This window comes from Tenrec ecaudatus, chromosome 5 (assembly GCF_050624435.1).
Source record: "Tenrec ecaudatus isolate mTenEca1 chromosome 5, mTenEca1.hap1, whole genome shotgun sequence".
Taxonomy (NCBI): Eukaryota; Metazoa; Chordata; class Mammalia; order Afrosoricida; family Tenrecidae; genus Tenrec; species Tenrec ecaudatus.
The window spans coordinates 57,376,789-57,401,228 of NC_134534.1; the positions used below are offsets into that span (position 1 = coordinate 57,376,789).

At 46.9% G+C, this 24,440-nt stretch overlaps 1 protein-coding gene across 1 annotated transcript in view; it reads left to right on the plus strand.

The window, feature by feature from the left end:
• PAG1 (phosphoprotein membrane anchor with glycosphingolipid microdomains 1) overlaps positions 1 to 8,308 on the plus strand; it is a 172,230-nt gene extending 163,922 nt beyond the window's left edge. The window contains exon 9 of the mRNA XM_075549537.1: positions 3,206 to 8,308. Within this exon, the coding sequence (XP_075405652.1) occupies positions 3,206 to 3,556 (351 nt within the window). The 3' untranslated portion in view covers positions 3,557 to 8,308. The remainder of the gene's footprint in view (positions 1 to 3,205) is intronic.
• Positions 8,309 to 24,440: the final 16,132 nt, after the last annotated feature.

Consider the following 24,440-nt stretch of genomic DNA (forward strand, 5'->3'; position numbering starts at 1 on the left):
AGCTACCAGCTGTCAAGTCCTATGCAAGTGGCCGGCTAGCCGGCAGCAGGCTGGTCTTAAGAAGCTTCTGAGGCTGGCCGAAAGCTTCTCGGAGTGAGCGGAATCTGGGAAAAGCGGGAAAATACCCTGGACGCCAGGCAGCCAGGCATTGGTCAGGAAGCGTGCGCCTTCGTTCGCCTTCGTTCACCCCGTGGGGATTCAAACGCCTCGCCCACTGCAGCAAAGAGAAGCGCAGAGGAGGAAGGAGCACTTGGCTGATTTCCAGTCATGTGTTCTAACGGTTCACAAAGTAGCTGTTTGGGAAGGAAAGGCACTCCGTTGTGGCCTTAGAGGTTGATGGGATGTGCGAGTGAGATGGACGGAGTAGGTGGCCTGGGAAAACCGCCTACTTTGACCACAGGAAAGAGCATCTCCAAAACTGATAGTCTCCAAATGTAGTTGGTTCTGCAGAAAAAGGAATTTTTCCCCAATAACAAAATGAAGCCCAAAAGGGGGGAACCGATTACAAAGATCTATATATAACCTCCTCCCTGGGGGATGGGCAACAGAAAGTGGGTGAAGGGAAATGCCGGGCAGTGCAAGATATGATAAAAATAGTAATTTATAAATTATCAAGGGTTCATGGAGAGGGGGGAAAGAGGCAGGGGTAGGGGGAGAAAAAGGTGAGGAGCTGATTCCAGGAGCCCAAGAGGAGAGAGAGTTTTGAGAATGATGGGGGCAACGAATGTGTAAGTGTGCTTTACACAATTGATGTATGTGTGGATTGCGATGAGTTGTATGAGCCCCTAATAAAATGATTTTTTTAATGAAGCCCAATCGTTGAATGTCTAAGTAACCACTAACAAGAAACTCGGCAAATCAGACATGCGTGTCCTGCCGTCAGAATACCAGGATGTGGTGGTCTGCAGCCTAGTTTGGTGCAGAAACTGGTGAACAGTCTAACCCAGTGGTTCTCACACTTCTGTGGGCACTGGCATCAGCTTGGTAATAAAAAATGACAACCCACTTTTTAAAATGAACATAGGAGAGACATTTCTCTAAAGAAGTTATACCAAAAATAATAGCCAATCGGTACATGAAAAAGGATTCGGCATCATTAGGCATCAGGGGCATGCAAATTAAAGCCACAATAAGATCCACTGCGCACCATTTGGCTGGCTGGCATAAAAAGATCAGGTGCCGGATCATCGATAAGTATTGGCAAGAATGTGGAGCACTGGACCCTCATTCACTGCCGGTGGGAATGTAAAAGATACTGTCTCAACTAGTATTCTCGCCCAGGTTCTTATAGCCACGGCTACGGCTACCTAGAACTTATAGAGGAAAGGGTTTGCTAAGGGAGTTCACAGGTTGTAAAGCACGTGAGAAATGCTCAGGATACAGTTGGTCATCAGGACACGCTACAGCGTTCTTGCAGGGCTGCTGGTCTATGCCCAAAGGGCATACCAACCCAAAGACATTCCGCTCCAGTGGCAAGGATCCTCACACCCGCTGAAGTGCCCAGAGGCACCACACTCTGCAAGCCAGCCCCACGCACTACCCCACCGCACTCAGCTTGACTTACTCCGTGTGCTGGGAGCCCATTACTGCGCCACGCTCTGGCTCCCAGTTCTGCCATTGCGCCTCCTCTGATGTCACAGCTGCCTTGTGATCCAAGAGGTTCCCTGCTCAGGGATCACAGGTCCACTCCTGGCTCTTGCTGGTAATGAGAGCCGATCCCCTCCGCTGCCCTCCCTCCATAGGATGGCAGTCCAGGGAATCCTAGCCACAGTGACTCACAGGGGAATCCTATCAGTATCTGCCCCCACCTTCTAACCAGACCCCTGCAGGAAAAGGTCGTTTGGCAGGAGTCAGAGACTTTGACTAGAAGAGCCAAACTCAGTGCACCCACTGTTAGGAGACTCTCTGACAGATCTTAAAGGCTAGATATGTTACCCAAAAGAAACAAAACCCTTTTATTGTTCTGCTGCTTGGGTGAAAGTTCTTCGAGGACATTTCAGACACGCCTGATCACTTTCTGCACCCTGTTCCAGTGCACGAGTTGCCAACTCCCTCGAATGAACAGCAAGCACCCTTACTTCTTCCTGCCCGTCTTCCCGTGTCCACGCTCTTTCTTCCCTGCCCCCTCCTGCTTTGGGAGCTTTGTCTTGGGCAGAGGCGGCCTTCTGTGGCTTGTATCGTTGGCTGTTGTGAAGCGTGTGTTCCTCACGGTATTGTTACTCACTTGTTAGGCCTGTCTGATGTCAGCTGTCAGTAGTCCTCCGCAGTGGGTCTAGTTTCAGACTTCAAGGGCATCCCTAGGGCCTCGGGGTCTGTAGGCCTACGAGTTTTAGAAGACCCAAAACACGTGTACCCTAATGGTCACAGCGACATGATTCATGGTAGTGAACAACTAAACAGAATGCGGGCACCCTTCACCTGACAAACGGCTACACACAGTGGGGTGTGTCCAAGCAATGGATTATGATTCAGGTTTCAAAGGAAGAAATAAGTACACACTCGTGCTCCAATGTGGATGAACCCTGAAAACATGATGTTAAGTGAAAAGAGGCGACATGCGGTAGGATTCCACTTATAAGAAACATTGAGGAAGAGAGAGAGAGAGAGAGAACGCAGATTAGTGGTTGCCCAGCACTGCTGGGGCGTGGAGCCCCGGTGGTATAGTGGCCTCCGAGCCACAGGGTCAGCGTTGAGAGACAGACAGCCCTCTTGCGCCTCTAGAGAGTTGCGGTCTGGGAAACCCACTGGGGCAGTTCTTCCAGTTCTTCCCGTGTCTTACCGGGTTGCTGGGAGTCGGCACTGACCCGGCTGCAGGGAGCGTGGTCGGGTTTTGTGAGGACTGGGCCCCATATACAGACTCAAGTGGACGAGGTTTCTTTTTGAGGAGATAAAAATGTGCAAAATAGATTGCGAGGGTTGCACAACTTCGAGAAAGCACCCAAAGCCGGTGACTTGGGAGCTTTCGTGGTATGCCAGGTGAATTACAGCTCAATTAACTGCTCTTCAAAAAGTGGCGTCTGCAATCAATCTGTGCTAATATAGCCCGTGTCTGTGCACGTAGTGAAGAATAAATCTTAAAGGAAGACACGCACATGTGCTAGATGCCTAGCTGGTCGCTGAAAGGCTCGTGGGAGGAGAGGGGTGCTGGGGGGCTCCGAAGCGACCCCTCGGAGCTTGCTTATTCAGTTAGCCTTCTGTTTTCTAGATCTCAGCCATGTACTCGTCAGTGAATAAACCAGGCCCGTCGCTTCAAGTGCCGGAACCCACCTACACCTCTATTCAAGATGAAGCCCCCCAGCGGTCCCCCTCGTCCTGTAACGACCTCTATGCGACTGTGAAAGACTTTGAGAAAACGCCAAACAGGGCCAGCAGCCCTCCCCCGGCAGAGAGAGCCAGCGTGGAGCCCGAGCCCGATTACGAAGCGATACAGACTTTACGCAGAGAGGGCGAGAAGGCCGGCCAGGAGAGCCCCGGTCTCCGGGGCCCGGTCCCCAAAGAGAACGACTACGAGAATATTGGGGACTTGCAGCAGAGCAGAGACAGCACCAGACTCTAGCGAGCCAGGACTCCGGAGTGCCGTGTTGCCCACCCCCTGGGGACATGTCCCCTCTGGGAAATCGCAAGTGATGCACCAACTCCTTGATGCTGCTTTGTAAACAGGAGACCACTGAAGATGCCACGCCAGCTTCCCCCACGTTTTGAAAGAGTGAGGTACGTTCCTGGCCGCACCCAAGTCTGCATCTGCCTGCCAGGGGGTGGGCATGCGCACCCACACACATGCACCCCCCTCACCCTCTGCACCACACTGTCCACACTGCACCCTGCTCTCGGCCTGTCAGCAAGGAGCACCAGGATAAATGGAAGTGACCACGCGCATCCAGAAGGGCAGCACCCCTGCCTGCATAGGGCCATCCACTCCGAAGATGTAGGACTGAATTTCTTCCGTCTATTTTGTTCTCTGACGCTGTCGTCTTTAAAATGGGGGGCTCTATTTCCCCCCTTGAGTCCTTTCCATTTGTGTGGTTTATTTCAAGGAAATTCTTCCACAGGGCTTGGTTTTGGCCATCCACCTGGACATCTTAGGTTGGGGAGAACTTGGGGTTCATTTCTCTCTCCCCCCCTTCAACTCCACTTCTAAGTGCTGTCCCCGTCCATGCGGGGAAGCTGAGTCCCACAGGTGATTGGGACTGGTGGGGCCATCTCTTGAGTCCCTGTGTTCTCTGTCCTTCCTTCACATTTGGTGTGCTACGTCAGCAACCTCTCTCCAAAGTTCTTGAAGTCAGTTTTTGATATGGTTTTTATTTTTCTAATCAGAACCCCCGCACCCCGACCCCCGTCAGTGTTTGAATCCTCTTCAGAGCATTTTCAGTATTTCCCATGAGTATTACAATACGGCTACACCTGCTTGAGCCCAGAGCTCCCTCCTCCCCATCAGAGAGCCTTAATCTTTACGTTGGAGCACAGACCCTGTGGTCTGTCCTCTGAAGAGCTATGGACATGAGGTCCTGCTGGACAGCGGTCTCGCTGTCTGTCTGTCTGTCTGTCCTCTGAAGAGCTATGGGACATGAGCGTGCATTTCAGACGATCACTGCTGCCTACCCCAACAGAGTGGAGTTTCTTAAATCCACCACTACCCTGAGGTAATCTATGTCAGAGTGAAATGTAAACCTTTATTTTTGTTATATAAATCTATAAACTGTTTTGTGTTTATTGCCTCATTTCTAGAAAAGTGCCAGAAAAAATGTAATTACCTGTTTTGATTTTATGTACAACGATTTCTACTCTCGTTTTGAAAAGACTCCATAAATAAGCACATAAGCTAGGGAGGTACAAGGAGTTGTTACCTTTTTGTTTCTGCCCTAGAGTCTAAAACACGGTGGGTTTTTCAAAGGATTCAGCTTAGCTCGTGGTGCGTGAGTGCCACATCAGAATCGTCTGAATCAATGGATAAATAAATGGAATAAACAGAGAGCCGTCTGTTTCGTTGGTGTGTGGTGCGCAGTACTGGAGTTTTTGAAGTGTTAAAAGTGGGCAGAAGAATAAAATGGGACTAGGAGTCATTTGTGAATTATGAACCCCATAAGGTTGCCCTCGTTTCATTTGCGCCCCAATTCATTGTTAAGAAATGACGCGTTCCACAGTCCAGTGCATGGAAATACAGCTTGTCGATTGGAGTTCTCTTTATTTTATAGAAGTCAGGGACTGAAGTAGTGCCTATTTAGAGCTCCGTCAGGTTTTATTTCAATCCTCTTTATATCTCATAGGACCAATAACGAGAGATCATACACAGGTCTGATGTGGTCACCATTGGCAAACATGTTCACTTTCCATTTTTAAAGGCACCTATAAACCTGTGGTTTACAGAAGCGGGGCTTCTTCTAGAGAGGAGGAGGGCAGTAATTCTTCCACACCGCGGTGGCATTTGTGACTTTCCGTTGTAATGATGTCGCTGTTCCCCCGTCGTGATGGAGAATGCAAGGCAGAGAATGAAACGTGTTGAAAAATGCACAGACCTACTTAAGGGCGTGTTTCGAAGCCCTTTGCATTCATGGCTTGGGTTCGTGTCTGCTCTGTATAGAATTACCTTTCTGAAGTGGTCCAGTGAACTGGTTATTTGTTGGTATTTTTCAACCAGTCTGGTTTCTCTTGTGAAAAGTCATGTCCATGAACATAATCATTGTTGATTAAAAGCCAAGAATGCCGTTGGATTAGCGAAAAGTTTATCAAGAAAGGGCCAGGCCCTTGGCCCCGGGCTGTACCCTCTTACTGGCTGTCACTTGGCAATCTCGCAGATGGCAGAACAGCCTGAGTACAGGGAATGGCCACTCGACACTGAATGGTTAGAGCCACGCTCTTCGTGGACACAGGATGACTCAAAACTTTTATGATTTTTCACAGTGTCTTAGCATGAAAAAAACAGGCATGGTCTCTCGAGTGTGATCCCATTTCTTGAGGTGGAAGCTGACTGTAAATCCTTATACCCACTTGACATCTCTTCGTCAGAATCTCTCTGTCAGGTTGCTTCTGCAGTATAGCCCAAATATATTACTGATATATCACTCTTGATTTGAGAACCAGTGGTAAGAAAAAGTGTTATAAGTATACGTTAAAAGGAACTAGAAGGCCTGCAGGTATAAACCCTAAGAGAATCAGATGGGAGGGAGAAACAGAACAAGCTGTAGGAGGAAGGTTCTGCTCAGTCTCATCTTTGGGTACTTTATTGAAGTATATTTATCAATGCATTGACATTGTTTTAACTTTGCGGTAGTTTGTCATCAATTTCAATCATTTTTATCACTTGTAAACTTGTGCTTGATTCTTTGGACAAAAGCTTATGGCTTCTTTGTAGAAGTTTCATCTGGAGACAAGTGCTATAGAGTTTCAATGTATGACCAGTAACTGAAAAAAATTTTACTATACCTTTAAAATTCCATTTTGACAACTGTTTTGTGTATTTGGATATAATCTACATTGTGTGAAATTATACAAAAAGTTAAAAATAAATTTTAGCTGGGTTTTTTTGTCTTATGAACCAGAATCATAAACCTAATAATCTAACATGCCTGAAAGTAGGATTCCTTTTTTTTTAACTCAGATACTTTGAAAGTTTAGAAACATTTTGCATGCGCTGCTTTCGATATAAATAGGGTTGACAAGAAAATTGTGATCCGTTTTACATGTAATATTTGAGAAAATGTTTTATTCTAGAAGAAAGTAATGAATGCAAATATGTTACATACATATCGAGGCATACATACATATCGAGGCATACATACATATCGAGGCATACATACATATCGAGGCATACATACATATCGAGGCATACATACATATCGAGGCATACATACATGTCGAGGCATACATACATATCGAGGCATACATACATATCGAGGCATACATACATATCGAGGCATACATACATATCGAGGCATACGCTTGGCGTCCTTTCATTTTGGCTTGCCCGTTGGTGACTAATTGCATCATCTGGTCAGTTAAATCTGTAAAGGTGCTGCTATATGGCAAGAGACGACTAACCACTGACTTACCTGCCACCCACATCTGAGAGTTAATTTTCATAGAGGGCTGGATTCATCGTACTTCTTTCAACACAAAGAAATGAAATTTAACCTCAGGATATCCCTTTTATCTTTTTCTCACTTTGATTTTCATTATTCTAGTCAGAGCTCTGGTAGGCTTTCCCCAGCATCTTTTACATATGTGTACACATGCATCAGGTTGGCTTCGGCCCAACTTGACCCTGAACTAATTAGGACGCTTCTAACCCCTACCTGGAATGCTCCTTCTGCTCGCGTGAGGAGCTTTTATCCTCAAAGCCGAGTTGGGAGAAGCAATTCCCAGTAAGTTGCGTTTATAATGGCAGGAAAACCTTCTTCAGCCAACCTCACTCACCCTTTTAAGATTTTCCTAAACAGATAAACTTAGACTGCACCCATAATTGTCGCCCTGGGGTGGGGGGGGGAAGCATTTCCAGACTGTTTTCTTATACAAGTGCTGTTGTTATTGTTGTTTTACCCTGGAGCTGACACCAGCGGCTTGGCAACCTCCGCAGGGGTCCCCCTTGTCCGGCAATTGTTTCGCGGTGTCACGGCGTGAGTTCAGGTTGCCCGCCTTTAGCTCAGCAGCCCACGGCAGACCCCTTGTACCAGGTGTCCCAGAGGGTCCCGCATGGGGCCGCTAGCCGGAAGGTCCACAGTGAAACCCACCAGCAGCTGCGTGGAATCAAGAGCTTCCCCAAAGTTATAGTCTCGGACACCCACGGGCAGGGCTCCCCAGTCCCGGGGGTCGCTGTGCATAGGAATCGCCTCCGTGGCAGCGCGTTGGGTTCAGTCTTTGCACAGCCTTCTGTTTTCAACCTGAGGCTCGCTCATGCCAATGACCAAACTCTCTGCTGCCAAGTTGATGCTGCCAAGGGCCTGTAAATACAGGTCCTTCCTGCCGAAGGGACTGTGCAAAGACGTGGCCTCGAAGAAAGGTACCAGGAACTGGCTGTGAGCCGGGCAGAGCAAAGACATCAGAGGCCGCTCCCACCCGGTGGCATTTTCGTTCATTCCTTTTCAAAAGCACTAGGTTTTACACAGAGCATCCATATTGTACGATGTTACAAACTGCTTGGGGAGGATTTCTAACTTCAGAGCTCCTGTGGGAGAGTAAAGTAGGATTTTGTAAATGAGTAAAAGGTGTTTGTTTCAATGCACTCTGTAATTGTTCATGAAAGTTGGTATAATCTAGTGCTGCCGTTACTCTTAAAATGTTGATTTCTGGTCTTCAGTCAGCTGCTTTAGGTACGAAGGCTGTTTTCGGGGGGGCGGGTAGGGGAGTCTTGTCGTCCATTGTACTGTGTCCTGGGGAAAACTTAAAGTGTAATGTTTGGCGTCAAGTGACATACGTGACAATAGGAACATGTGCCTATAGTATCAAATATGACTTTATTTGCAGTGAATTCTAAATTCTTGTCCTGTAGTCGTTTTTTCTTGCTCAGTATTGTGCTTTCCCCCTTAAATTCGCTATTCTTTGACAAGTTGAGCACGTTTAGACTAAAAATGTTTGATTTTTTCAGAGATCAGTCCAAAACCATGATGAATTCCACACTCTACCAAAATAAATCATAAACCACGGTCCAGAAGAGAACAAACATTTATATGTACTATTTTTCCCGTACTGTTTCTTCTTAAGCAGGTATTTATGCCCAGTCTCTGATATTTGTAAAGGGAAAGTAGATTCCCGCCCCCCGCCCCAGCGCCGGTTGACACACACACCATCTACAGGCAGACAGCTCCTCCTCCCCTTTTAGTGCCGTGTTAAATTGCCCTCACTTTGAAATGATTCAAAACAAGCTCCTCGTTACAATCAGCTTCATTTGCTGCCCGTGCAGCGTCAGCCTTTTCTTTGCACTGAAGTCGGGCTGAAGAGGCGCTGTGCACGCCTGGTCCCACTTCCCTGCAAATGCTTGAAAACACAGCCACGGCGCGCTCGGTCCCAGGACTGCTTGCAGTGTGTTTATGTAACTGAGAAGTCGTAGTTCACGTTCCTCTCAACGTCCGAGGAAATGAGAAATAACACTTTTTAAAGGAATTTTTGACGGCATTCAATTGGATCACAGTTGATTACAGCCAGCTAGATTAGATTTTTCTCAGCTGGTCATGTGCATACTGTGAGTCATTTTTCAAAAATAGATCAGGCTCTGGCTGTCTCCGATCACTCGACCATGCACTTGAAAAGCTGGCGGTTGCCATTCCCCAAACTTCTGCATGTGAAATTGTCAAGAGTAGAATGTTAATGTTGTTGCTGTTCAAATATTTGTTGTATTAACATGCCTCGTAGACAGGGGAAGTCCGCAATCTCAACAAAAGTCTGCTAGAAAAACAAGTGGGAATTGGTGTTTCATAGAAGCCCTTTTTTTTTTTAACCTCTCATAAACAGAGTTGCCCCCAAAAGTAAAATATTGTTTGTGAGGTAGCCCGGTCAGTTTTAAATACTACCTCCTTTACTCAAAAATACTGGAACACAACCCATGCTGCTTAAGGCATTTGTTTTACTGAGTGTCTCCAAAAGCATTTGTCATGGTCAAATTTTCCAATTCACAGCATAATGGGAGAGTTGTTTTCAATATTAAGGATTTCTAAAGCTTAGTATTTTCTCCACAAATTGACTTCAACATCTTAAAATTTTCCCATACCTCTTGTTCCTTTGAAGCTAGGTCTTAAAAAAATGGATACATAGGTATTTTGTCAGCATCACCCCCCACATTTCTCCCCCACCCCACCCCATCACCCATTTCTGCCATTGACCTCATGTGCCCATTCCCCGTTTCTTGTATTGCCTGTCACAGTAGAGCCAGGCTGATCAAGGCCAGATGAACAGACAGCTCTGCCCAGTTCACATCGGACTGCTTTTCTCTGGAGATAACACTGGAGGTAGAGAGTTCTTGTAAGAGTTTTGGTAAAACCACGAACACCAGTGTGACTGGTCGACCCTAAGGGACCATGGAGGGAAAATGTTTTGTAATTCTGTTGAGGAATTAGATTCACAAATGCAGAAAAGTTTGCCCCATACTTTAGCTAAGTGGGTTCACTGCCCCCTCACAATGTACATATGAGACTTGCCCTGTGCCTCTAGAATCCACAGAGAAGCAGCCCGCTGAGCAAGGTGTAGAAGGGAGAGTTTTGGCACAGAGCGGTCGGTACCTCCAGAGCTACCAGTCAAGTAGGGGGGAGCTGATTACTTTGAAAGTAAAATATCTTTCCTCTAAGAATTAATCGTTTTTAAAAATAAAATAATTATTATGTTTATTTTTAATCATTTTATTAGGGGCTCCTACAACTCTTATCACAATCCATACATACATCAGTTGTGTAAAGCACATTTGTACATTCATTGCACTCAGCAGTCTCAAAACATTTGCTCTCCACTTAAGCCCCTGGCATCAGGTCCTCATTTTTCCCCTCCCTCCACACTCACCCAAGAATTAATCATTTTTAAAGTAAATTGAGTATCAAAATTTCCCCATGCGTAGCTCTTGGAGCGCCCCTGAATTTCACCATATGGATTTTGTTAGTCATACGGTCTTCTGTGCTCTCCCGCGTCCGGAGAAGACGGAAAGGTCCAAGCACTTCCCTGTGGAGCTGCAGAGCCCCTATAGGTACACTGTCTGGTTTGGGGGTGGTCGCCGTTTGCCATCAAGTGAACTCCACCTGATGGTGATCTCGTGTCAGTCAGACTGAGAGCGGGGCTCCAGAGCGTTCCAGGGGCTCTGGTCCTTGGAACTTGCCAGGCTTGTTCTCCTCCGAGGCACCTCTGGGTACACTCAGACTGCCAGCCTTACAGCTGAGCTCATTAACTGGGTTTTCCCACTCAGAGACTTCTAGATACTAACCTCACTGCCATTGGTTGGTTCCAACTCATAGCGACCCTAGAAGACAGTCAAGCGGCCCCTTGTGTTTCTGAGGCTGAAAACCTTTACGGAAGCAGAGCGCCTCGTCTCTCCCACAAATGGGTTTGAACTGCTGACCTTGTGATTAGCAATCCAGCGCTAACCCAGCAGCACCACCAGAGCTTCTGAGCATAGGTAAATGCATGACATCCACTGAGGCTCTTTCATGACATGTTTTGTTTGGGTTTCCTTAAACTTCACTGAGTCCTAAGTTATTTGGAGGGATATTCTAAAAAGTAAACTGTCTTTTCTAATGAATAGAGCTTATATCTGATCTGCCCCCTGTAGACCTGAATTTTTAAAATATATTTTAAATGTCTTTTAAAAATTGACCAGTATTCAAACTACACACCCTAAATCAGAAAACTAAAGCGAAGAGAGCCAGCCTCTGGGCGTACAGCTCAGACCTCTACTTAGTGCCCTGGCTTGGCTTGGCTTGGCTTGGCTTGGTTTGGTTTGGTTTGGTTTGGTTTAGGACCAAACACGTTGGAAATCATGAGTTGAAAACAAGCCATTCCCTTGCCTTTTCTTAAGCTTAAAGAAAATTTTGGTTTCACCTCTAGCTCCCTTTTTCGGTTAGGAAAGCTTCCCTGAAAGACTGCCGGGCGTGGCCTAGGAGAAGGACTGTGAGCCACGGCTGCAGACTGCAAAGGGGGGTGAGCATTGCACAGACATGCTTTTAATACTTTTGTCAAATGAAAACTCATAGATGAACCTGGCAAGATGCTCACAAGCGAGCCCTGAAGCCTACTTGCTTTTATTTCTTCGCGGCTGTAGATTTGGGTTTCTCTGATTTTCACTGGAGCCACCCTAGATTCGTAGTACTGAGGATGGGCTTCTTCATGTCCGCCTACTGATGGCCCTGGGGGTGGCGGGGGCAGGAAGACAGATGTGTAGCAGTGCTCGTCTCTGAGGGAGAAGCAGTGGGGAACATGTCAGGAGAGAGGAATGTATGCTCAAATTCAAGTTATATGAGAGCATGAGTGGCCTCAGATTGTGACCCCTGGTTTTCTTAACTTCCTCTGATTTTTTCCCTCCTGCATGCCAGCTCTGTGTTTGACTCCATGTGTCTGAGAGGAAAAATGAAGCAAACTTTCCACTAAATCACAAGGTCAAGACTTTGTCCTTCCTTTTTTTTTTCCCTGTATATGCCTCAGTTTAGTTATGTCTCTGGAAAATATATTAGCCCAATTGCTTATCAAACACTCTGAGTTTCTTACAGACTAAACAGTTAACTTGTATAAATTAGCAGCTTCTCTCAAAGACCTGGATTCGTTGGTCAGCACCATCTCTTTAGGTCCTGCGATAACCTGGTTGGTAGATCACCTAATATAGGCAGTCACGTTATCCTTTGGAGATGGCCAGAAACATCCTTTCAAGTATGTTTTGCTTGAGCTTGACAGACTTCTGACTGGGTTTTATTTTTTTTAATTTTTAGATTTTTTTTTCTGACTGGGTTTTAATGGAGAAAGAAGCCTCTTAGATTAATACGGACAATGTCCCTAAGTTCTTTCTAAAAGAGCATGGAGCTCCACCCCCACGGAGTATTTGTTTCTGGCCCACCATATTTTAACAATTTTTATGAGAGGAAAAAAACAAACACTTTTTAAAAAAATGTCTTGGAAAGGTGACTTGCTGCATTAAAGTCTCAGACAGGACGATTCCGTCTAAAGGGAAGCATTGCTTTCAGAAACAGGCATCCAGGGGGCGGTCTCTGTTCCAACATTACTTTTCTGTGGGACGTGGAACAAATGATGTAACTTCTCTGTGCCTCCGTTTCCCCATGTTCAAAGTGGGGATGATGAAACCAACCTACCTCATAGGGATGTTATGGGGACAAAGGAGATGCACACACATAAAGGCACGTGCCTTGCACTCTGGGAGAAAAGTGCTATCTCATTGAAGGTGTGTTGTTTTGAATAATCCAATTATTAATTAAGTGTCAGACTTCAAAGCAATACAGTTAGTCGTGCTAATAATAAGTTTCAATTGGATACATATTTACAAGTCTCTTCTGTGGCCAGATCTTGATTGTTCATCTGGTAATAATACCCAAGGAACTGAAAAGCGTATCTGTTTTCTGTGTGTTTCTGCTGGAGTATTTCTATTCTGCATATTCAGAAATGGCTGCCTGTACCTTGTAAGATCTCATAGTTTATATGTAATGAACCTATTCAAGCTGTACAAAAAAGTATAACTACATGTAAAGAGCAGGTACGTTATGATTAAAGACACTTATCAAATTGTCTTTGTTCTTTTTAATTGCAATAAAGGTAACTTTTATATAAAAGCTTGTTAAAATTCATTCGGTATTTGCGAAGGTTAAGACTGGCTAATTTATAGAGACGGAGCACAGGGCCTAACTCAGGCTTTGGGGCTTGCAACTGCCTGCCTGCCGTCCCGATGGCCAAGGGGACATGCCCGGTGACCAAGCCCGTGGGGTAGTGGCGAGAGCTGCAGAGTCCATAGCGGGTAGACGTGGGCTGTAATCCCAGACTGAGAAAGCGCTTTAACTTCTCTGTGCCCCTATTTCCTCTTTAGGACATGAGAGAGAACATAGAACCTACTAGCGGTGTCGCCTGGAAGATTAAGTGAGACCCCGAGGAGGGGACCTGAGAAATGCTGCCCACCCACTGCCACTGAGTGATTCTGACTCCTGGTGGGCCCATTGGACAGAATCGAACTGCCTCCTAGGGTTCCCGAGGCTCTCGATCTAGAAGCAGCCTGCCTCACCTTTCTCCTATGGTGCAGCTGGTTGATTTGAACCAGTGACCTTGAGGTTAGCAGATCATTCAACCCACTGTTCCACCGTGCCTTCATAGAAAATACCAAGTACTCAGTAAAAGATGGGCACATCACTATCACAACAAGCTGGGGACGTTCTAATGGCACCCACGCACGGGGACTGTCCGCCCCACTGAAGCGGTACAGCCCTATCCATAGCCATGCGGAAAAGCCACCTGCTGACGTCTCAGGGCAAAGGGCTTCTGTCAGCCTGGAACCGGGCTGCCTCCTCCCAACGCTCAAGCCCAGCCTCACGCCAAAAGGTAAAGCAAGTGAGATGGTTCGTGTTCTCTCCCTTTTGTCTGTGGCACCCCATACCCACAGGGCCCCCTTCCTTGTGAGATCGCCCTGGTTCTACCTCCCTTCCCGGGCCTTCTCTGTGTTCCTCCTGCCCCTCCCCACCTGCACATTTATGAATGTTCATTTCATCTCAAATTCCTCCCAGGAATGACCTACTTATTTATAATGAGATAACTCACTTGTGTGTAGTAGGTCAAGAGCCGCACTCGTAAGAATTTACAGGCTAAGGAAGTTGCTGTCTCTCGTAGTCTCGAGCCCAACCCATCGTTCAGCTCATGGTGGGTACTGCAAACCTGAGAGAGAGGCTGATGAGAGTGTTTGGAGTATCAGGGCAGGAGGGGGCTGCAGAGGTATCCCTCAGCCCATAGCTCGTCAGCAGATGCTGAGGGTGTCTTCATGGGAGACGTGTGTGCTGCTCCCCTGGGTGGGGGCTGCTCTAGGGCTTCCCTTGCTCTTGTGGTCGGGATGGGGGAAAGGAGGCAAAGCCCCTGACTGCCTTGGCCTCCCAGCTCTACCTTCTTCCTCACCCTGGGGGCATCATTTCTCCCTTCTACTCCATCCTGCGCGCACAGACTAAGACCTCAGACGCGGTAGAGATTTGACCAACCCGTCATTGTGAGGAGTGGAGCATTTGTGTAAGGTAATTGAGTGAGCCAGTTGATGGCAAGTCTATTTCTACTCATGGTGTGTCCCACAGAATTGTGCGTCCTAGGGCACCTGTCAGGCTGATAGTTTTGGGAATAGATCATTAGGCCTTCTGAGGTACTCCTGTGTAGACTTGAATTTGAACCTTTCAGTTAGTAGCCAACCATGTTGACCATTTGTATCACTACAACACTGAGGAACCCGATAAAACCCTGTCCTTTTATGCCATTGTCAAAGTGGGAGGGAGTGTGCGTTAGTCCCCGTTTCTGCTGCTGTAAATACAATCAGCATTATGATTTTTTTTAATGAATGAATATCTGTCCCTTTAAGAGAGGAGATCTAGGGGCACCGTGGGTTATGGTTGGCTGCTAACTTCAAGGTCAACCGTTCAAGACCACCAACTGCACCTTGGGAGAAAGGGCTTTTAGTGCTGTAAAGAGTTACCATCTCAGAAAGTCACAGGGGCAGTTCTACCCTGTCCTATAGCATCGCTGTGTCCCGGCATCGACCCGACAGCACTGAGTTTGCTTTGGCGCCTTTAAGATCAGCATTCTGACTCTTCGATCTTATCCTCCATGTTTTTAGATCCACATCTCCAGGCTGGATCTCGGGTGCTCCAAAGCCAAGTGTCTACCAGGCATCACATCTATTTCCAACATGCTCCGTCTGCATGTCCTGATGTCACCTCTAAATGTGGTGACAGAATCGTTCTGGGAGTGGAACTCTTCTTTCCCAGCTGTTCCATTTGCCCTTTGGGGCACATTCTATGCAACCCTCCACTCCCCCCCATAACAAATTGCACCGCCCGCTGCACACAATTGGCACTAAATAAATATTTGCACGGATTCCTCCCCCGACTAGCGTCCAAAGTTTTGACTTGGACTCATCAGGCACTTAGAACAGATCTTAGATCTTTTAAACTAGAGCTCTTCTGCTATGACTATGACTGCGCTTCTGGATGGCGGGCAGAGTAGCAAGGTAGGGGATGTCCTCACAGTCAGGCCAGCCCAAAATGGGGTGGTGGAGGGAGTAGGGGAGCATCTGACTTGTAGAGAAACAGTAGCACAAATGGGCACGGTAGGCTTCGGAAACAGACCCACTGACCAAAGCAAGCAGCTCTAAATGCTGGGATCCAGGAGACAGAAAGAACTCAATGCAGTGTCAAAGTAGGAAAACGACGTATGAGGAAAAGCAGAGAAGCCATGACTTTGGGAGCTCACTTCTTAAGAGCTTTAGGGTTTACCTTTAAGCATTCAACATGCTCATGATGATGTTCAGGGGATTCAACAGTTTGTTCCAGGATCCACCTTGAATGCAAGGTCCTAGAGCGTCAGGGTGAGAGATCACAGGTAGTTGAGTCTGGAAAGATAAGCCCAAGAAGGCGTTTTTTCAGGCAGGTGACCACCACCAACAGCAAGGGCCTGAGGCAGGACAGCCCATTTTCACTCACAGAAGTGTCTGTAAATCAGCATCCTGCCAGGCACCCAGAGCCCCTCCTTGCCCCTCGTTCTTGCTTCCATCCAGCCCTTCTTTATCCACGCTATCTGCTCAAACTTTGCCAGCCAGGTGACTCACTCCTTGCAAGCAGCACTGCCTTGTCCCTTTAGGAGGCATAGGCCACCGACCTTTACAGGAGCAGAAAGCTCATCTGGACCTGTGGTTAACAGAGTACTAGCCCACTGTGCCCCTGGTGTTCTTCAGAGTCTCTGCAGCACCTCACAACAGTCTCCTGTAGCATCAACAGATCATCCTTCTCAATGCAGGCTTGTTTGGGTCAAGGAGAAAGGACAAACTGCCCAGTAAGGATTAAGTGCCTTTGGAGCACATAGTAGGTGCTCAGTAAACATTTACTGAGTGAATGAAGAAGTGATTTTTCTAATACTCCTCAGACCTGGTTTTCCTACTTTGGCATTGCAGGTAAATCTTACTTAGTGGCATAGTGGTTATGCCTCGGAGTGCTCACCGCAAGGTCAGCAGTTCAAAACCACAAGACAGCCCTGCGGGGGAAAGTTGAGGCTTTCTGCTCCTATAAAGAGTTAGTCTTGGAAACTCACAGGGGCAGTTCTAAGATCGTCGTAAGTCAGAGCTGATTCGATGACAGTAAGTTTGTGTTTTGGTTTCATGCTATCCTAAGAAGGAGCCATGGTGGCGTAGTCGTTACAGATCAGTCTGTGATCCACAAGGTCAGCAGTTCAAAACCACCTGCTATGTGGCGGAAAAATACGGCTTTCTACTCCTATAAAGAGTTACCATCTTAGAAACCCACAGACCCTAATCTATAGGGTCACTAAGAGTCGACATTGACTCGATGGCAGTGAGTTTGGTTTGGGGTTTGTGTTTCTAAAGAGACTTGCTAGCATAGTTGGTGATGCACACTGGAATGCTGACCTCAAAGTCAGCCCCGCCAGCCACTCCAAGGATGAAAGGGGTGGCCGTCTGCTACGATACACACTTGTAAACTCCGAAACCTTGGGACCAGTTCTGCTCTGCCCTAGATCGCCTCAAGAGTCAGGGTCCTTACCATGGAAGTAGATTGGTTAGCTTAGGTTACCATTGTCTAGACCAGTGGTTCTCAACTTTCCTAATGCCGTGACCCTTTAATACAGTTCATCATGTTATGGTGACCAACCATAACATTATTTTCTTTGCTACTCCATCACTGTCATTTGTTACTGTTATGAATCGTAATGTAAGTATCTGATATGCAGGATGTATTTTCATTGTTACAAATTAAACATAATTAAAGCATAGGAATTCATCACAAAACAATATATAATTATATATTGTGAACTATTTATGTGTTTTCCAATGGTCTTAGGCAACCCCTGTGAAAGGGTCACTGGACCCCCAAAGGGGTTGCGACCCACAGGTTGAGAACTGCTGGTCTAGACACTATTCTGGACTGGTGAGGATGGAGCAGTAAACAAAACAGGCAAGGATTCTGTTCCCAGGAAGCTCCCATGTTGGTGGAGGGAAAGAAATAAGTGATTCATCAAATCCAACTTCAGATCATCGTTGTGAGTGTGACGTAAAGCAAATGATGACAAAAGAGCGAGAGGCTTCCTATAGGCCAGAGGAGGATAAGGCTTATACGTTCAGTGGTCAAGAAAAACCTAAATAATCCAAGCTACAGTGTTGACATTGGAAAGTAAGACATTCCAAGCAGAGAAAATAACGGGAGGAAAAAAATTCCCTAAGGAGGAAAGAGGCTAGACTGATCCAAGACAACCAAGGCGACCAGTGTGATTGCCCAGCCCTGGAGAGTGGCCTCTGGGGGAGGTTTGCTGAGAGGGAGAAATTGTTCCATGATTTTCAGTGCAAAGAGAAATCACAGGAGGTTCTAAACAGGGGCCTTGTGGCTGTTTCCTTACAAATAAATGAATAAAATTGGATGCCTAACTTCCATCATACGTGAGAATAAATTTCAGATGGACTAGAGAGAGAATCATAAAGAATAGATAACAATTAATAGCCATGACAATCTATAAAGGGAGGGTGAAGGCCTTCAAACAGTTTGTGGGAGGGAGAGGAGGCAATCCCATTCTCGTTTAGTTTTTCCATGAATTTTTAAGCCCCTCCCATAGTAAAAAATATGTAAATATTTTCAGACAAAGCACAAATGTGCATGGATTTTTTTTAACATTTTATTAGGGGCTCTTACAACTCTTATCACAATCCATATATAGATACATCAATTGTATAAAGCACATCTGTACATTCTTTGCCCTAATCATTTTCAAAGCATTTGTTCTCCACTTAAGCCCTTTGCATCAGGTCCTCTTTTTTTCCCCCTCCCTGCCCGCTCCCCCCTCCCTCATGTGCCCTTGGTAATTTATACATCGTTATTTTGTCATATCTTGCCCTATCCGGAGTCTCCCTTCCCCCCTTCTCTGCTGTCCCTCTCCCAGGGAAGAGGTCACATGTGGATCCTTGTAATCAGTTCCCCCTTTCCAACCCACTCACCCTCCACTCTCCCAGCATCGCCCCTCACACCCTTGGTCCTGAAGGTATCATCCACCCTGGGTTCCCTGTGTCTCCAGCCCTCATATGTACCAGTGCACAAACTCTGCCCTATCCAGTCCTGCAAGGTAGAACTCGGATCATGGTAGTTGGGGGGAGGAACCATCCAGGATCTGGGGAAAGCTGTATTCTTCATCGGTGCTACATCACACCCTGGCATGGATTTTATTTTATCCGCTCACTTCATGCTGAAGATTATTACTAGCCTCGTGGTTCACTGTCGCTGCTGTAGCATCAGATGGTTCTCACTCACCCAACTTTTATTGGCAAAGGTGGGATTTGAACTCAGATCCTTTGGCCGAGTTTTTCATCATAATTGTGTGATGGGAGAGCTCGGGCTGAACCACACTGAGTGTGGACTGCAAGGTCCTGAGACCAGGGCCAAAGAGATGGATTCCAAAGTGATAGGGGCTCAACCAGAGGAAAGGAGGCTAAAGAAAGACGATTCTAATTCTAGACAGAGGGAGGTGGTCCATCTGAAAGATTTGGCACCTGATTAGATGGAGAGGATGGAGAGGAGAGGCATGACAACATCCATTGGGCTTCAGATAGATCATTCATGTAAGTAATCGACTAGAGAAGTAAGAGGAGACTGTCTAGAGAAGCCTTGAGTCCCGTCTGGACTCACATTGTTTTTGGACTCATCTCTTTACAACTCTCAGGAGTCCTGGTGCCACAGTAGGTCACACGCTGGACTGCTGACCAAAACGTCAGCTGTTCAAAACCACCAGACACTCCTTAGGAGAAAAATGAGGCTTTCTGCTCCTGTTTAGTCCTGGAAACCCACAAGGAGCAGTTCTACTCGGTCCTATAGGGCTGCCATGACTTGGAATCAACTTGATGACAGTGTGTTGTTTGGAGTTTCTTCCAAGCAAGTAACGAAATGTTTTTCTATTTCTTTTTTTTTTTTTTCTCTATTTCTTATTGGCTTCACAAACCCGTCAGATTGGCTTGGGGGTGAGAAGGAGGTGCTAAGTGCCCCAATTGCAATACATTATAAGACCGTGCAGTTCTCACTGAAACATGATGGACTAGACACGAACTAACCAAGCAGGTCCTTTCACATGATGATTTTCAAGGACGGGATTTATGGACAGCCCACGTATTATCTTCCATCATGCTAGTCTGCATTAATTCCAGCCCCAATGAGCAGGGTTACATGGTCTTGTGGTCATAGCCAATATTGGTTAATGCAGATGCCCTGGAGGAAGCCACATCATTTGAATAAAGACCGGTAACTGGACAGAGAAAGAAGAAAGAAGAGCTTTCAACGCCAGAGCTCCTAAGCCCTTAAAGGGAAGAATGTGGGCGTGCGAATGAAATGATCTCTATTGCTCAGTTTAATGAAACTAAATTGGTATTTTTTTTCACCCTCCATCTGTTGGTTGGTCAGCCTGTGGTTTGCATATTTCTGCAACGCTGGAAGCTATGCTGCAGTGCTAAAATCGCAGCAGTAGCACCCGTGGTGGACAGGTTTCAGCAGAACTTACCGACTAAGACAGACTAGGAAGAAAGGCCTCGGGATCGACCTCTGAAAATCAGCCACCACAGTCCCTGTGGGAAACAATGGAGGACAGTCCAATCGCGTGCAGGAAGACAAGGCTCATAGGTTGGAAGTTTCTCTGCATAGCCACAGAAATGAACCCAACATGCCAAATGGCGGCGAGATCAGGGAGCATTTTGCTCGGTGTCATAGAAGGTCACCATAAATTGGAGCCATCTCAATAGCAATTGGCCATAGCAAGCATCTTTTAAGTGAAGTAAAAATACACCTACCCTGACCCCATCTCACTCACTCACTCACACACACACACACACACACACACACACACACACACACCCCACCACCACCACCACCACCACCACCACCACCTCCACCTCCACCTCCTCCACCACCACCCTCCCTACTAGCTTCTCGTACCCATTAGTTGTACATTCCCGGAAAGACTCTAAAAAGGAAATCATTTTCGTTCATAGATATCTGTGGTCAATTACAATGATTGCTTGTGTCATTTCCCCCCTTTCAGATCCTTAATCATCTGATTATTTCTTTACTTCATTCATTTTGTAGCTAATTGAATGGCAAGCTCTCTTAATTGCTCCCAGGGTATTATATTTTTTAAACGTTTTATCAGGGGCTCATACAACTTCTATCACAATCCATACATACATCAATCGTGTAAAGCACATCTGTACATTCATTGCCCTCATCATTTTCAAAGAATTTGCTCTCTACTTAAGCCCTTTGCATCAGGTCCTCATTTTTCCCCCTCCCTCCCTTTCCCCCCTACCTCATAAGCCCTTGATAATTTATAAATTATTATTTTGTCTTATCTTTCCCTGTCCAACGTCTCCCTTCACCCCCCTTTTATGTTGTCCCAGGGAGGAGGTCACATGTAGATCCTTTCAATTGGTTCCCTCTTCCCAACCTACTCTCCCTCTCCCTTCCCAGTATCACCACTCACGCCCCTGGTCCTGAAGGCATCATCCGCCCTGGATTCCCTGTGCCTCCAGCTCCTATCTGTACCAGTAAACATCCTCTGCTCTATCCAAACTTGCAAGGTAGAATTCGGATCATGATAGTGGGGGCGGGGGGTGAGGAAGCATTTAGGAACTAGAGGAAAGCTGTATTCTTCATCGGTGCCTACATCGCACCCTGACTGACTCATCTCCTCCCCTAGACCCCTCTGCAAGGGGATCTCCAGTGGCCAAGAAATGGCTTTGGGTCTCCACTCTGCACTTCCCCCTTCATTCACTATAGCAAGATTGTTTTGTTCTGATGATGCCTTATACCTGATCTCTTCGACACCTCGTGATCGCACAGGCAGGTGTGCTTCTTCCATGTGGGCTTTATTGCTTCTGAGCTAGATGGCCGCTTGTTTACCTTCAAGCTTTTAAGACCCCAGATGCTATCTCTTTTGATAGCCGGGCACCATCAGCTTTCTTCTCCACATTTGCTTATGCACCGTTTGTCTTCAGTGATTGTATCATGGAGGAGTGCACTCAATGATATGATATTTTGTTCTTTGATGCGTAATAACTGATCCCTTTGAATCACACTGGCTGGTGTGTTCTTCCATGTGGGCTTTGTTGCTTCTGAGCTAGATGGCTGCTTGTTTATCTTCAAGCCTTTAAGACCCCAGAAGCTATATCTTTTGATAGCCAGGTACCATCAGCTTTCTTCACCACATTTGCTTATTCACCCGCTTTGTCTTCAGCAGTTGTGTTGGGAGGGTGAGCATCATAGAATGGCAATTTAATAGAAGAAAGTATTCTTGCATTGAGGGAGTACTTGAGTAGAGGCCCAAAGTCCTTCCACCATCATAATACTAAACCTATAAATATAGGCACGTAGATCGATTTTCCCATCCTCATATATATATTTGCATATATACACGTCTTTGTGTAGATCTCTATAAATGCCCTTTGCCCCCCAGCTCTTTCCTCCTGTCCCAGGGTCTTTATGTCTTACATCTCATGACATGGTGGGCTAGACTGTTTACGGAAACAAATCCATTGACACTCATATATGTATAAGAAAGAATTGTATATTAAGAAGTAGTTATGTATCAAGCAGGCATCCCAGCCTAGTCCAACTCAAGTTGATCAGTCGGAAGGCAGTCCATTGGTCCCTCTTCAGACTCATGTAGCAGCAGGCAGGTGACACAGAAGGTGAACTGAGAAGTAGGAAGATTACAGGCTGGTAGATGTAGAGTCATGTGGCTCCAAGGGGGGTGGGAACATGACAGAGTGCCCACAGCTCTCAACAGGCACCCCTTGACACAGGCAGAGTTCCGGCAGACAGGAAGGTAAAGCAGCAGAGAGGGGCAGTTCCTAGAGCCCTTTGGTCTCATATAAAAGCCACCCCCCAAGGAGGTGTCATGAAGCTACCACTTGATGGGCAGTTTGACTCCACCCCTAGCCAAGAGTGTCTAATTAGCATAAGATCATCCAACAACCACCTGTGGGGAAGGTTAAAGCTAATAGACTGGCTGGTCCTTTGGGAAATTGTTAAGTATTCATGTCCTTTGAAGCCCACCCATAGTTTTCCCCTAGATCCTGAAATCCAGGAACCCCTTGGATGCCGTTTACCTCTTGTACTGCCTTCTGAAGCCCAGTTCTGCCTGTCTTCTGGGCAACATAGTGGGAGTGCTTGTGGTAATGTCCCACAAATGCCACACACTTAGAGGCGGGCTTTAAGGGTTTCAGCTAACTCTTGACCGTGAGACAAAACTGCCTTCTCTCTAAGGCGGGAAGCCCACGAGTGTCCTGCAGGCCCGGCAGTGCCAGGGCCTATCTGTGGGTACCGCCTTACGCCTTACCCCGCCTGGCTTTTCTCTCTGCTACCACAGCCATGTGCTTTCCAGCGCTTACACTTCCCACCAAATCGTTCGCATCAAGCATTGACGAAGGAAGGGCCAGCTTAGAACTGGACATTGAGTACGTCCGTCAAACTACAGGTGCCCGCCCCGAGGTCCTCCCTGCGAACGCTCGCTCTCACTTCCCCATCTCTGTACTTGCACACAGAAGGCACTTCTGGTCTCTGCTCCTGCTGGGCTGCAGACCTTCCAGAATGGACCCCGACATGCAGCAATGGGCTGTTCCGATCCAAGCAAGCAGCTGCTCTGGCCACAGGGACAGAGATGGCAAGGTTCTTCTTCCCCACAAAACAGCCGGTGCCGAGCTGCAGCTCCCTGTCTACGAAACAGCCACATCAAAGCAAGCCAGGGAGCCAGCCCACTGTAACGGGAGCTTGGGGGGTTGCTGGAAAAGAAAAAGGCAGACATTACCACCTGACCTCAACAGGAAAGGCCTTTTTAAATTTGGGGGTCTCTAGGGACCTTCTCCCACAGCTTTCTCTTTCTCCCTCTGTCCACACACACGGCCGACTGTACGCTGGGTCCCCCGTTCAGTCATCCCACTGGCAACAATTAATGAGCAAAGAATGAATGGGCCAACACCATAGTGCAATCTCAAAAGAGCCCGCCTGTGGCTGAAGAGAAGTGAGGACCAGTGTCAGATTCCAGGTCTGCTTCTTAGGCACGGCATGCAGAGGGGTCATCTGTCCTGGAGTCCCTGTGCGCCCAGCTCTTATCTGTACCTGTCTGCATCCTCTCTGGGGGATGGACAACAGAAAGAGGGCGAAGGGAGACATTGGACAGTGTAAGTCATGACAAAATAATAATAATGTATAAACTATCAAGGGTTCATGAGGGAGGGGAAAAATGAGGAGCTGACACCAAGGGCTCAAGTAGAAAGAAAATGTTTTGAGAATGATGATGGCAACAAATGTGCTCGTTGCAATGGATGGATGGATGGATGGATGGATGGATGGATGGATGGATGGATGGATTGTGATAAGAGTTGTACAAGCCCCAAATAAAATGATTTTAAAAAGAGAAGAATTGAAGAAAACAAGAGGTGTGCGAGCCCCCAGCAGGATATTTTTGTAAAAGAAATGGTATGCGGATCCGTGTGTCTGGGTTGGAGGTACAGCGACATTTCTTTCACAAGCAGCGTATTCTACAGCCGGGGTGACCCATTGGCCTTCGTAGGATTTGCACCCAGAAGGTCAGAGCATCGTCTCCTGTTACAGAGGAAGACACTGGGAGTAGAAAGGTGGAGTGATTGCCCTCCAGAGAGGCCTTCAGCAAGCCCCCAGGGTATGCACACCTGAGAACAGTGGCATCTCTAGGCTTGGGTCACCCCAACCCCACAGGCCACCATGTCCCCTCTGCCA